The sequence below is a fragment of the Dromaius novaehollandiae genome, chromosome 9 (genome assembly GCF_036370855.1).
Source record: "Dromaius novaehollandiae isolate bDroNov1 chromosome 9, bDroNov1.hap1, whole genome shotgun sequence".
Taxonomy (NCBI): domain Eukaryota; kingdom Metazoa; phylum Chordata; class Aves; order Casuariiformes; family Dromaiidae; genus Dromaius; species Dromaius novaehollandiae.
The window spans coordinates 28,887,307-28,902,170 of NC_088106.1; the positions used below are offsets into that span (position 1 = coordinate 28,887,307).

The window sequence follows — 14,864 nt, forward strand, 5'->3', positions numbered from 1 at the left end:
CTCTGATGTTATTAAATAAACACCCTTTCTGCTCTCCCTGCCAAAAATAATCAAATGAAATTCAGAACACTTTTGAGTTGAAAAAAGTTGGAGAGTAGGAGAGTACCTGGGGAAGTATCACGTTTGCTTCCTTACGGTTTCCTAAGCATCTGTGTGTGGCCACTGTTTGACAGGGGATATGAGGCCACGTGCACCATGCTCTGAGCTGGTATGACCACTCTAAACTTAAAATGGAGCATCTTTTTCTCCTTTTGCCTCCACACTTCCATTTACGTCAGGCTTTTTTTTAAAAAAAATGAAAACTCCTCTGAGAGATTTTCTCTTATTTCTGTTTTTCTTCTTGTATACCTTTATTCTTTTTTTTTTTTTCGGCAGAGTTCTTTGAGGTTACTTTTCTGCGTGTGTGCCTTATGTAGCAAGGGCTTGGCCTCTCCGCACTGGGCAAATCCTTTGCCATCCAGGATTCTTGTTATTCTCCGAAATCCTTGTTCATAGTGAGAAATCGTTCTTATTTTATTTTTCTTAATGCAAAACTATATGATTATTAAGTCAGTCTTACAGCATCCCTCCCCCCAACTTTAGTATTTAAGCGGTGGCCAATCTAGTACATAGCATGCTAAGTTCCCATATGTCCTTTGGGTATCTTTGTTCTAGGACGTATAGTATTTGAAGGTCCCTCATCATGTAGAACCAGTGCCAGTGAGGAAGCATGAAGGCAAGAGGCCTCAGCAGTCACTGACTGGTTCCCAGGGGCAGGCCTACAAATCGCTTGTTATCCTGGCATTTAGTTCCAGCATTTCTGGTCCTGCTTGTCATGTACCAAGTTCTCTGTCAGTCTTTGGAACTGACATTTGTTATGGACTCTCTTCACAGCATGGATTCAGTGGGCTTGGAAACCCCATCAACTTTGCTTGCACTTCCTGTATTTTTCTCCATCCATAGAGCATCTTAATTGCATGCCCTCTTCCGAAGTCCTTTCCTAAATCCAGGACCTTCGGGAGCAGTGCTCAAGATCAACTCCTCCTCCTCTTCCTCTGGAAAAGACTATACTGCCTCATAAAAAGTGGAAGCTGACATGGTGCCTTTACCATTTTTTACAATGTGATCACTGTGGTCCTATGTAATGTTTTCTGGGAGCTGTGGGGATAGTGGCCAAAAGTATCCTTTGCCTTCAGCTTTCAGGCCCCATATATGAATGTGACCGAAACATAGCACTGCTGGAATAAGAGAACTTTTCAGTCCCAACCAGATCCCCCTTCCTGTCATACACAGGATATTGAGGTGACTCCATCTCTATGTACTCGTGTGGATAACTGTTGATATTTTTGTTTATCAGTTGGGGAGAGGGAGACTTGTCATTTAGGTTTGTTTTTAAATATCTCACTGCTGTTGGTGTGTGTGTGTTATAAATGTCTAAATGCAAGTACAGAGGTATCCAGTTTCTGTATCCTAAATACTGTTGGACAAGAGATGGATTCCCAGCTAGTCAGATGATACGGCAGTGCTGCTGGAGGCATGCTGCAATGCTGTTTTAGGCACATTTTCCAAATCTCCACTCAGCTCAGATACTTGTGTGTTACTGTGGCACATAGGTGCTGTTTTAGATCTCTTAAGACATTAGTAAATAGAAGCAAGCTCTCAGAGAATCTGTTCTTGCTATAAAAGTGCTTTCAAACTGGATTTTGTTTCCCATCCTCTAGGTCCCTTGCTTCCCACTAGCTAACATCCTTGTTGAACATCTCTCTGTTGATTACTGTGGCCTGGGAAGAATACGTTTTGAAACATAACTTCATCAGAAATCCATGGTGCGAGTTAATCCTACCATGTGAATTTGATGTTCAGAATAATATGTCAAGCATAGGTTTTAGGAGGACGGTGTCTAATTCTTAGGGCTCTTCAACAAGATGGCTGCTCCCAAACTTTCTGCGATGGGCCTGTGAAGACAGCACAAAGATGGATGAAGGGATTTCTTTCTATACGTAATCTCCATTCCTTAATGCTACTTTGAGTCCATGAAGTTGATCTGACCATTTGACTATTGTTATTCAAAACACATCAGTAACTATAACAGGAAATCAAGAAAATGTGGGGGATGCTACTGGACTTCAATACTGTAGGTTAAAGTATCTAAGGATTAAAACATGCATATGTATCCGCAGTCAACTCAGTTGCCTTTAAGAGATTGACCAGTACATGACTTATGCACTGTGGGTGTGTGGGGTCTGTAGTAAGACAGCAGTAAGAGATTGTCAGTGACACTATGTCCTTCCACCCCCAGGTGGACCCCCAGGTCTGTATTTCTTCAAATTGGTTGGGTTCCTTTCAAGAATGAGCCCTCCTAAATACCACAAAATGTTTACTATTATCACAATTGTTCTAGCTCATTTCATTTTCTTACATAAGTTGTGGAATATGGTTTTATTATATGATATTATGTTTTAAGTTTTATGAATGTAGTTTTATTTTCATTCAGAGTGGGGCCTTTTACGGGGACTTAATGCTTATGACATTAGCATTCAATGTTAACGTTTCTTACAACTGAATTTTATCTCCTACTGTTTGTTGCTGCTTTAGAGCCAGGGATTTCATGCCTGAAAATCCAAGGCGTGTGGTAGGGGTACTGCTGCTTCTAATTCTTCTTATATGAAATACCTATAGCTTCATCATGTTAAAGAAGCATCTCCAAATATCCTTTGATTACACTGGTTAAACAAAAAGCACTTACCAAGTCTTCACTGGGGCCTTTCCCAGGTTAAAGAAAATAAGTGATTTAATATCCATGTGGATTATGTTCAGTACCTGTTCAGGACTACAGCATCTTTGGTCAATGGTGTGTCGCCTTCCGAAACTTTCCTGAATTCTCTAACACAGACAGGATGCAAGAATTATCACCTCTCATTTTAGCTTCTCCTGCAACAACCTTTGCTTCATTTTGAAGAACTGATTTTTTCTAAAAGTTACTCTTTTATTATACTTAAGTAATGTTGCTTTAGAACATAGCAGATATTTATAAGCATTTTTATTGTTGTTGCTGCTTTCAGAGGGAGATGAAGAAGATGAAGCTAACAAAATAGAAGCTTTACATAAGAGAAGGAACCTGTTGGCTGCCTTTAGCAAGCTGATAATTTATGACATTGTGGATATGCATGCAGCAGCAGATATCTTCAAACACTACATGAAGGTACAGCTCTGTGTGTTTTCCTCCTCCTAATTGAACACAGAAATTGTAGTGTCAGGTCACCTGCTCCTCTTCCTTCAAATGCAATAGTTCGAGGCTGAACAATTTTGAAAGGTTCTTCTACCCTTATCTGATTTGATTTCTGTAATAATTTTTCTTTTTTAAATTACACCTGTCACTGAGATGCATTAAGCTCTGCATGTCCCTTCCGATGTAGGAGGAGTACCCTATTAAAGGCAGCACCAAAAGTTGGTCCTACAGGGTGCTAAATATTTTCAGAACGCCTCACATTTAAAGACAATTTCTTATCCTACTCCTCAAATTCACTCCTAGAATCCACAATAGCAGCGATCTGTTCAGTGTCATATGTCACATATTTCCTTTTTCAATCTCCCAATCTTGGCACTTGCCATAATAAGGAAGTCGATTTTTCTGTGAGAAAAGAATATTTTAAACAGGGAAGTGGTTAAAAAGCTCTATATGCTACCATTGCAAGCGGGTATGTGGTAACTGAATGTCTTACCACTTTAGCTGCTTCCATACAATACTTAGGCCCCAGTGAAATTCAGACTCACTGCTTAGCTACCACGTAACCCTGTTTTTGCAGGTCTACCTGCCAGAGAACATGCACATTAGCCCTACTGACACTGTCAAGCTACCTGAAGCTCTTCAGCTTCTGTCAAAACACTGGGTGTAGCCCTGTCTGTCTCTGTAAGTGCCTAGTCATCACAAATGGCAGTCAAGGAGGAAGCACTTGCAGATAGAGTGGGGAGAGAAGGTCCTTTGCAATGGACCAGTGTTTAGCATGTTGTTGTGAAATGTAAAGGATTTAACTTCAAATCCTGCTCCATTCATTTGGAGCATGCAACACAAGAATGTCTCCATTGCCCAACCTAGCCAACAGCCAGGTGGCTGTTGAGGGTTAGTCTTGCTTTGGTCTTCTCCCCAGAGCAGGAGTTTCAAGCTGAAGCTGTCACACTCCAGATTAGTTTCCTACCTGCTGCTCTACATCAGTCTTCTCTTTTTTTCTCTCTTTCTCTCTTTCCTTCTTTCTCTTGAAATTGGGGGAGAGCGAGGGAAATTGAATTTAAAATACAAACTAGAAGGAGCTCTGTACCAAAGAAGGCAGGAGCAATATTTTAAGAGGGAACACAAATGAGTGGTTGGAAATGCAGAAAGATTAATCAGGCCGAAAAAAATACTGGTTGGAAGATTTTTTCTTTTTCTTTTTTCCAAGATTCTTGGCCTGGAAGTTTTAGTGAAGCAGATTTTGATTATACAGGCTTTTCTACCTAAATGGCCAGTGCAAGAGGATATGATTTTCAGCAACCATTCTTCTAACATAAAGAAAATGAGCACTTTCTATAGACTAATTCCTTACTCAGCTTTCTGGCTTCAGTGAATTCCATTCTCAGCCATCCAACTCACCACGCACTGCGTATGGAGCTTCACATCTGTGTGTTAGCGTCTGCTTACGCTTAAATTGTAAAGATTGGTATGTTGGTTTGATATGATACTGTTTCTTACAACTTGCAACCACCAGTCACTTTCATCAAGTGTTTGGTTTAGCAGAGGAAATACTATTTTGTTTGTTTATCAACATACTTGTTTCAAAAGATAATAAATAAAAAAGTTCCTGATCTCATCACTGTGGTGGATGCAGGCTATTGATCAGTTTAAATTTTGATACTGAAGCACTGCCTTCCACTCACAGAGAAAATGTGATTTCAGATTTTTAGGAAACTGCTGCCTTTTCAAAACAAGCATTACAAATAATCTTTCTATTAGGAAAGCTGTGAGAAACTGTACAAGAGATTTGATTTAAAGAGGGTTTATCCCACATTTTTTCCTAGTACTACAATGACTATGGAGATATCATTAAGGAAACCTTGAGCAAAACAAGGCAAATTGATAAAATCCAGTGTGCAAAGACACTCATTCTCAGTTTGCAACAGGTAAGACTATTGATTTTTGTTACAAATCTCTCATTCCAAAACATTCTGTGCATGGCTTCTCTCTGGTGCCCTTTACAATGAAGTGAAAAATAGTACAGTTCTTAAGAGGTTGTCTTGCTCCTCCATTTGGGCAGTCAGCGTTCATTTCTCTCTACAATCTCTGTCTCCCTAAGCCAACCCAAGCAAAGTTTTGGTTACATAAAAATGGAAGAAAGGGAGAGAAAAGCCTTGAGGGCAATTTGGTCCAAGCTAGTTCATAGTGTTGGTTTACTGGTGCCTAGTGAGCAAGAAGAATTAGGATGTTTTTTTTCCTCTTTATAATTTAGTAGATGTAATGTATCTTCTGCTTCATATTTTGTCTAAATACTGATTGATTTTTCAAACTCTGAGCAAGTTGCTTAAGTGTTCCAACATTATTAAACATGGTTTTTTCCCAAACAATTTGCTTTAGAACGACCATAAATTATTGGCTTGATGATGAAATCCATCCTTGTTCTGCTGGCAGCACATGTATGCTTCGCTAAATACCATTTAGTCCCTCGAAGGTAGGGGGCTATATCCATTACGCAGAGAAATTACTTACATAAATTGGATATTTTCAAATCAGCTGGGCCTCAGAAAACTCATTTCGGAGTATAGAGGAATTAGCTGTTGCATTCTCAAAGCTGACAGATACTTTGGAAAACTTGAGAAGAAGAGATGAAATTCCAGAAGAACTGAAGAGTTCAAAATAGTTCATGTCTTTAAAAAGTGGTGAGAGGAAGAAGCTAGGAGTCATAGATGGGTCAGCCTGGTATCATTTCATGGAGAACAAATAAATACACAAGCTATTTGCAAGTGCCTAAGTGAAAGGTAACAGCCAGCATGAATTTGTCAAGGAGAAATCATGTCAAATTCAGCTGCTTTCATTAACTATATGGTAACAGAACTTTTGGGCTAGGGAGAAACAGTAAGTTTCATGCAACTTGATTTAATATTGCTGTTGACACCACCTACCGTGATGTTCTCAAAAGCAAGTTCACGAAAATGTGATCTAAATGGCAGTACCATAAGAAGATACAGAACCGACTGGAAAACTACCGAGTAGTTACCAGAAGGTCATTGTTGTAGTGGAAGGGTATTGCCAAGCAGGCTTTGAAGGTGTCTACCCAGGATTACTGTTCAGCATTTTGATTGTCTTGAATGGTGGAATAGGTATTTTACTTCCTGAATACATAGATGATACTGATCTGATAGGTGATGCAGATCTTTTAGAAAACAGGGTGAGAATCCAGACTCATCTTGATGAATTGGGGAAATAATAAGATGACAAATCAATAAAGGTAAGTGCAAAATGCTATGTTTAAGAGTTATCATCTGAGTACAAGATGGGGGACAATTGGCAAACAGCAGTTTACAGAGAAGAAAGTTTGGGAACTGAAGTGGATCATAAGATGAATATAAGTGAAATACATTATATCAGTGTGAAAAAAGTCATTGTAATGTTCACTCTTAGCCTTAACAGGTTAAGAGCAAAAGTCTTTCTTAAGAAAAGTGTTTTCTAGTTCACAGCTTTTAACAACTGAATTCTTTCTTTAGCTGTTTAATGAGCTTGTGCAGGAACAAGGTCCCAATCTGGACAGGACATCTGCCCATGTTAGTGGAATTAAGGAATTGGCCCGCCGGTTTGCCCTTACTTTTGGCTTGGATCAGATCAAGACAAGAGAGGCTGTGGCCACACTACACAAGTGAGTGGTGGTAAATACACCAGATTTTTATATTCCTTCAAATTAGAAGTTTCGTTCAGCATACCTTTTCTAGAGGTATATAATCTAACTGGGTCATGCCATAGTTATATTCTGTTTCTAATTTATGTAGAAAAAGTAGTGCCACTGGTATTATACATTTACATGAACTATGTCTAACAAATGCAGATAGTACTTTGTACCGCACCATTATGGATTTTGTAGGCACCAAGGATTTTATTTAAAAAAAAAAAAAAACTCCAGAAATATTTTGGAGATTTACTTTTTTTAAAGTGGATTGAAGCTCTTTATCTAACTGCTGTGTAGGAAAGTGTAGAAAGATGCTGCTAAATTTAAATGACGACTTTCCCATGCCATAAAAAGGTTAAAATATTTAAGTTTGCTGTCTCAGAACATTAAGACAGACCAGCAAAGCATGATCGGGACTTGGAATCTGAAAGGCTGACACTAATATAAGGAGTTAGTCCAGGAAAAAAACCATAACCGGTGCAGAAGGTTAGAGGAAACAAGGGAAAAAGAGTCATATCTGGAAATGAATGTCACAGGTTTACACTTGTGATTACCACGTGCTTACTACCGCTAGTTTATACTTCCTTCCAATGTCTGCATTGAAACCCCAGATTCTGCTTGCCCATTTTAAGCTTTCAGCAGATATCTGGACAGCTCTCTCAGAAAGTCCTAGTGCTTGCCCAAATAAAAGATGACATCTTACTGCTACTGTCAGTAACTCCTTTAGTCCAGATGACACAGATGAAGGTGGTAAATCTGATGGTTCCAGTCATGATGTTAAATGGTGTGTGTCATACTCATGATGGGGAAAAATAAGGGTGTCATGTATTAGACCAAAAAGTAGCATGGGTTGCCTCTTACCTCAAGCTAAGCTTACTGCTGTTTTGCATCGAAGGCAGCACCATCTTTATACTGCCTTCACATTGGTCACTTCCGATGCAATTTTTTCTCTTCATAGTACCCATAAGCAGGTAGACATCTTCTGTCATGCTCAGTGTCCACCATCATTTTTTGCTGCTTCTTTAAGCAGCCAGGGTTGAGGCTGTCTGCACCATTTTTTTCAAAAATACCTGAACCAAGGTAGCGAGTTCCTGAGCCTTTCAGTAACAGCTGTATGGGGAGGCATTAGTTTCTCTGTGTGATAAAACTCCCTACCACTAAGTTCCACAAGAGACGCTTGCCTGTCACCTGTTTCCAGAGCCTGCTATAGGTAACAAAAGAGATGTTGAAAAGAGCTTTACCTCATCCTGCAGAATATCCCGGGATTCTTTTAGGAACGAATTCCTACAGTATTGTCTGGGGAATTTCTCAGCCGTTTAGCATGCTTCAGGCACATTAGCCACTTGGCCTAAATTTCCTCTTCCAGAATACTAGGGGAGTGTCACACTATACCTGTGAAGAGTCAGTGAACCTGTATCACACTGAGAGAAAAGAATTTCCTTTAGCTGAAGTAAATAGTTCAGAGTGATTGGAACTGAGGGCAAATAAGGAAAAGAAGGGAAAGCAGATGGATAAAATCACCAGGCCAAGAATTTTTTCTGTTCTTCTAGACAAGCACATTTTTGGGAGCCCTTTATGCTGTTGTAAATGCTTTTCTCATAGAGCATAAATACGTATATTCTAGCAATTCAACCCTTAAGGCGAGCAGACCATGAGGGAAGTGTGAGCAGGCTAGGCTGGCTTTGCATCTACTTCTCTGCCGTTGACACTGCAGCACAGTTGCTTTTAGGACTTTGTGGCTGTCTAGCTCAGTAACAGCTGTGTCGAGACCTTTCATAACATGGCTCAGTTGGAGGATTCCTCTGCCAGGGGAACCAGAAGTCAAGCTGTTCTGCTGATGTTCCTGGGAAAGCTCTCCATTCCGGACATCTGCTGAAAGGCCATATGGAGCTTTGTCTTTCTGAGGAATATAGGCATCCTAGGTGTTACACTTCTAGCTAGAGTGCTTACTGCTTGCGTGAAGACATGTGAGATGCATTGCCAGACACAGGTTATTTACCAGTAACCACAGTTCTTGGAAAGCTCTAGCCTTTCTGCACTTTCCTTCGCCTCTCTCCCATGCTCCTTTCTGGGTTACCTCCGAACTAGGATTCTGTGACTGAAAGGAAATGAAAACGCTGCCAAACGCTTTCCTGTGCCAAGCAACAGAGAGGTTAAGGCATGCACGTGCCCTTTATGGGTAGTGTGAAAGTAAATTTTTTTCTCTAGTCTCAAATGATAAAGCAAAAATAAGGCAGAGTTGCATGTATGAATGTACTGGTAAGTAAATTCTCTTTTCTGACACTTGATGTATTGAATTTATCTTTTTATATTTTTTGTATTACTCTTATTGGAAGCTTCTGCCTCATGCAGAAACAAGAACGAGCCAATCGGTTATTCCTGATAAGGCAGTGGCTTTCAGCACCTGCCAAGTTTCTTAGCTTGTGGTTTAGATCCTTCTAAAGATGTGGTTGGCAACATATTGTCTTCATGATTCAATCCTTGCAAATTCCAAGGGAAAATTCCAAGGGAACAGTTGATTCTCCCCATATCCAAACGCAGCCGTTTGTTATGAACGAAAGATAAAAGTAATGATGGGATACGAAGAGTTGTATCGCAGTTCAGATTTTGGGCAGCATTTAGAGGTGATGGGATGATATTTTTTTATTTTGTTACAAATCTCTCAAAATTTTAATATTTCTTTACCGTAGAGATGGCATAGAGTTTGCCTTCAAATATCAAAATCAGAAAGGACAAGACTATCCACCTCCTAACCTTGCTTTCCTTGAAGTGCTTAGTGAATTTTCTTCTAAACTCTTGCGACAGGACAAAAAGACTGTGTAAGTAATACCTTATTTTCTTCTGTGGGTTTTGCTGGGCTATGTTAATCGTTGTAGTGTGTGCCTAAGCTCCCTGCTTTGAAGTTTTCACAATCTAATGGGGGTTATAAAAGCGCCAGTGGGACTTTTTACATACATAGTTATTCATTGTTTTATATATTAAAGTAATAAAAACAAATGAGGAAGAGAATCAAATCCACAGATGAGGTGAGTTTGAGACCTCACAAAACAATATTCTTTAAAATTTCCCTTGGGGCACTGAAAATAAAAACGATCTTTTTTCATACTACCAAAAAATGAATAAAATGTTAGCTGCAAAGGAAATTGCTACAGACCTGTAAACATTGCACTAACATCTGTTTGGGTTAGATATTTACAAAAAATGTAAAAAAAAATTGTTGCTTGTTTTAATATGTTGAGTTAAAGTGGGCAATAAGCAGTTGTCAAGGCTTCTGTTATTGGTAGAGTGGGATGGAGAAACAGGATGGGAGATGTCACTGCAGAGCAGGGTGGTGAGAACCTGAAAGGCTAAAACAGGAAGCCTGAATTTGATATAGCAAGCGATGACTGCAGATGAAATACTGGAAATGAAATAAATTGGAGGCCTTGTTGTTAAGATCTGAACAGCAAACAAGAAATACTGTCTTAAGAGCAACATTTGAACGGACTATCAAGGGGAATGGTGGATGTCAAGAGAACTGGCAAAAAGAAAACTGCATTAGTAAACACAAGTTAGTCATAAAGCTGGGCTGTCAGCATGTCAGCAGAGAGGAAGCTCTAGATTTCTAATACATTCTGTAGTAAATATCCAGGATTTGGCCATAGCGTAGTAGCAATAGTAGGGGAAAAACAAAGGGGAATGCAGTCAGGCGTCATCCAAGGGCTGTGTGGCCACTGTTTGAATAAACCTATAATCATTTAAAAAAATGCAATAGCCAGACTTTCCGGTTTAGGATTATAGATATCTTTCCAGTTGATTTTCTGACCACAGTGGGTTAAAGTCATACATATCTGCTATAACTAGCCAACTGACTCCTCCTGTCAGACAAAAAACTCTATAGTTTTTTTCTGAACTCATTTGTTTTAAAGGGCTTTTCTATAGGGTTAACAATTATGAATATTATAGCTCTAGGCTTGTTCTAAGAAATGCATCTTGGTTAACTTTGCATAAATTTTAATGTATACACACCTAAACAAGTTTGTTTATTTTTTATTAGTTTAGCATGTATCAGTAATTTGCCAATTCAGCTAAAACAATAAGAGAAAGGGTTAAACCAGTTTGAGAATTCATTGATTCAGTTGAGCTAGACTGGGACTCAATTTTTCAGACTACTCTTCATTTTTTCATCCTCAAATTTTACCAACCTGTGTCCTGTTCTTTAGGACAGGACTTAAGAACAGGACTTAAGTGTCAGTATCCTAATTCTAATCTAATTTAATGGAGCTTATCCTTCCTGTACAGTCTTCATCCGTTCCACAAGTTTCTCCGATGTCTAATAGAGTTATATCATTCTCTGCGCAGTTTACGTGACAGCCTAATTTGACCTGATCCAGTGCACGAAATTCAGCATTTGAGGGAATATTACCATGGAGATCTTGTTCTTTAGCCCTCTACCTTACCATTTAAAATTGTTCCTCCAAGGCTCTCCTCCTCCCCTCACTCACTGGTGTCCTCTCTCAGGACTCCAAAGACTCCTGCAGTGGGATCCATTTCTCCTAATCTTAGCTGTCTTTATTGTAGTCTTCGTATCTGAGCTATTTACTTCAGCTGCATTTGAAGATCAGTGAAATGGAAAAGGCCCTTTAGGGCATTATTTATCTGATCTATTCTAAATTACTACTTTAAGAGGAGTTCAGACATGCGTTAGGTTCCATTGGCTGTGTTGAGTATGCAAAAAATCAAGATAACTTGCTTATATGTAAAGATTTCTGTTGGAGATGGCTGCATTCACTCCCTTGTGAGATCTGTCAAGTTTGCACCCGTCAGGCGATGGGTGCGTTGCCCACAGTGCTCCGCTGGCATTACACACTCTGCTGTACTCTGGAGAGTTGATTTGCCTTGCTCAGTAGCATGGCTCCTCCAATCCACAGGGACCTCTCCCCCTCCCTGCGAAGGGGTGGCCTGCGAACAACAAGGTACATGACCACCATCTGGTGGAGAAGCCCTGCCTACAGGATCATTTACCTCCCTCCCTGGCTTGATCTCCTCCTGCCGAGTGGCTGTCCTACGCTCAGCAAGGGCTGTTAGTCTGCAGGCAGAAGTTCTCCAGGATAACTCATCAGCATAGCTGCCTGTCTCCCAGAGTCCTCCAGCTTGGCTTCCCCACCTTAAAAATATGAATTATCTACTTGACATGACTGCATATGTCATCTGCCCTCCGCACAAAGTACCATTCTTGTCACGATCAGCGTAGTAAGCACCACTCTGCTGGGCTTCTGTTTCCTTTCTGGTTTACCGCTGTTTCTTTATTCAAGGGGAAAATGGAGACATTTTCAGTTTGGAAGCAGGGCAGCAGCATTGGTTTAATTTCGTTTTCCTGTCCTGTTTGTCTATCTGACTTCTCGCTTTATGAGTAACCTCCAGAATTAATGATAGCCATTTAGGAATTTATTAAAATCTATGGCTTTATTTTAAAGGGTGCATTTAGGGTGCCAGAGTCTTAGGCTTACTGGAGAAACACTTACACTAACCAAGCTGTAAATGCACAGGACAGATACAGGCAGGGAAGTCCAGAGGAATTCATCTAAGACAGTGGAGGTGAATTGCCCTTTGGAGACACTTATTTTGCTCAGATAGAGACAGCTTTTTTAATTATTGGATGTCTGAAGTCAGATGAGATGGAGCCTCAGCATGGTGGTTTACTTTCAGAAGTTCGGAGTTTGTATCCCAGTGGAAGCTGGCAGGAGTTGCCAGTATGCAACTCCTCTAAAATGTCCAGCAAAAGTTGTCTCACGTTTGGCATCTGGTCGTTAGGGAACCCCCAACTGGTATATTGTTTTCTTTCTTCATTATTTGGGAATAATCTGTGCACTCTGGTTTTGGAAATAGAAACTGAATGCAGGAATAATTCTTAATTTCCAAGACTATTCTGCAGCTAAGTTCTCTAATTTCATGATGCACTCCAGTGGTGTGACACTGTAGAAGAGAGAGAATAAACTAAGAATTTCTCATTCAGTGCAAAGTTTGGATGTTACTCACTATATACATGAAAAGACTGATAAGGAAGAAGCAGTCACAATGTTGAATAAAACAACTGATAGAAAAGCTGTTGTTTCCTGAGCAAAGTCACCCTGTTCACTGAATCAAAACAAAATCCAATTGAAAAATTGGATGTGACTGTTACCCAGGTGTACATAGTGTGGCTTCTTATCCTGTTCTCATACCTAGACCGCATAAGAAGTTTGAGCCTGCCTTGAGTTAACAGAGCGACAGGGAGAGGCAGAGTTCATTTCCATGCACAGTTAGTGGTTTTGTCTCCCATTGATGACAACCTGACAATGAGGCGTTGAATGAAATCATGATTAAAGGCTGAAAGGAACAGAAGAAATGCTGCAAGGGTATCCTTAGTTGTCTTGCCTAACTTCTGAACACTCAGTTTTGAAGCTTGAAGAATGCTCATTAGAATCACTTTTATGTGGCTTCTCATATATTCATTTTGAGGACTACCTCTGATAGCATAATCAAATAACCAGTGAAAAAAGAAAACAGCTCAAATGCCCTCCAGATGATATACAAGAGGCAGGTTGTTTGGTTTCTCCCATAAGTTAACAAGTGTACATTGGACTTCACCATGGCAATTGAACAGATCTCCAAATTTTTCACTGAAAAATAACTGCTTGCATTTGAGGAAACCATTCTCTTCTTGTTCCAAGATGCCAAAGAATGTCTCACACTTCCGTAATAGTAGTTCCAGTTCAGTCTCTCTGTTTACATGGTAGCAATGCATAGAAGTGGCTTCCTTGGTATGCAAAATAGAAAAGGAATTCAAGTAGAGTGTGCTGCAAACAACTGCAGACAAATGTTGGAGGAGGATGCTGTGAGAGAGAACATTTTGTATTGTTTATCTGTGAGTAACCTTTACTATTAACTTACTATTAACTATGTTACTTAGCTTTGAAGGAATGACATGTATTCTTAATCAGTCAGAGGTATGATGCTTTATCAACATATGTTGTAAAATTAAAATAAGGAAACACCACGTGGGATTTCTTTTAAGCTCTCAGGGATACAAAGAGGCTCTGCAGATTAATTAAAGAGGAAATAATATGCTGTGAACCTCTGTACTCATTGTCATCTTTTTTCAGTCACTCCTACTTAGAGAAGTTTCTCACAGAGCAGATGATGGAAAGAAGAGAAGACGTATGGCTCCCGCTTATTTCCTATAGAAACTCACTAGTTACGGGTGGCGAGGATGATAGAATGTCTGTTAACAGCGGAAGCAGTAGCAGCAAAGCTTCTTCAGTGAGAAATAAGAAAGGACGACCACCCCTCCACAAAAAGAGAGTGGAAGGTTTGTATGGCTTTACGTTGTCTAGGAAAGGTATTTCTCATTTTCGATATACCTTACTGCTTTCCTTCTTTAAAGTCTTTATGGTTTATCAATTAATGCTGAAAGGAAAAGTATATTCTGTATGTAGTAAAAACAAGACACATCTGTTCTGCAAATGCCTATCCAACTTGAACACTTCTTCATGGGACGTAACAGGGTGAGTCCCCATTCTTGTGTATATACACGGAGATTTGCAGATTCAGAACTATTTAAAGCTGTTATTCTTAAGTTACTGACAGGAGATGATTGTGGAGTTACTTGCGCTGTACCTTTCTGAGTCATGGATTTCTGTTTTTCTACCTGTGTTTTAGTCTGCAGCAGTTCAGTCACAGGGCGTTTGAGTAAACCCAAAGTGGAAATTCTGGTATAGATCGCTATTTCTGTAGGAACATTGGAGAACAGTAAAAAGATGCATTTTTAAATTCAAAATGGTATTGATATACAGTGTTTGTATTTGCTGTTTCTGTGACTTCAGGAGTGTTTATCAAGAATTTGGCTATGATGGCATCTGTACCTGGTTAATCTGTGTGAAATTGCAGGAAGTAGTGCATTTTTATCTGAATATTTATTTACTGTTTCAGTACACCATAGGAATAAGTGGGATCTAA

General features: G+C 39.6%; 1 protein-coding gene across 5 annotated transcripts in view; it reads left to right on the forward strand.

The window, feature by feature from the left end:
* STAG1 (STAG1 cohesin complex component) overlaps positions 1-14,864 on the forward strand; it is a 197,425-nt gene that overhangs the window by 173,496 nt on the left and 9,065 nt on the right. For all 5 annotated transcript variants that reach the window (XM_064517032.1, XM_064517029.1, XM_026100554.2 and 2 more), the window contains exons 25-29: positions 3,042-3,181; positions 5,032-5,133; positions 6,712-6,860; positions 9,578-9,706; positions 14,012-14,217. In XM_064517032.1, coding sequence (XP_064373102.1) covers positions 3,042-3,181; positions 5,032-5,133; positions 6,712-6,860; positions 9,578-9,706; positions 14,012-14,217 — 726 coding nt within the window. The remainder of the gene's footprint in view (positions 1-3,041; positions 3,182-5,031; positions 5,134-6,711; positions 6,861-9,577; positions 9,707-14,011; positions 14,218-14,864) is intronic.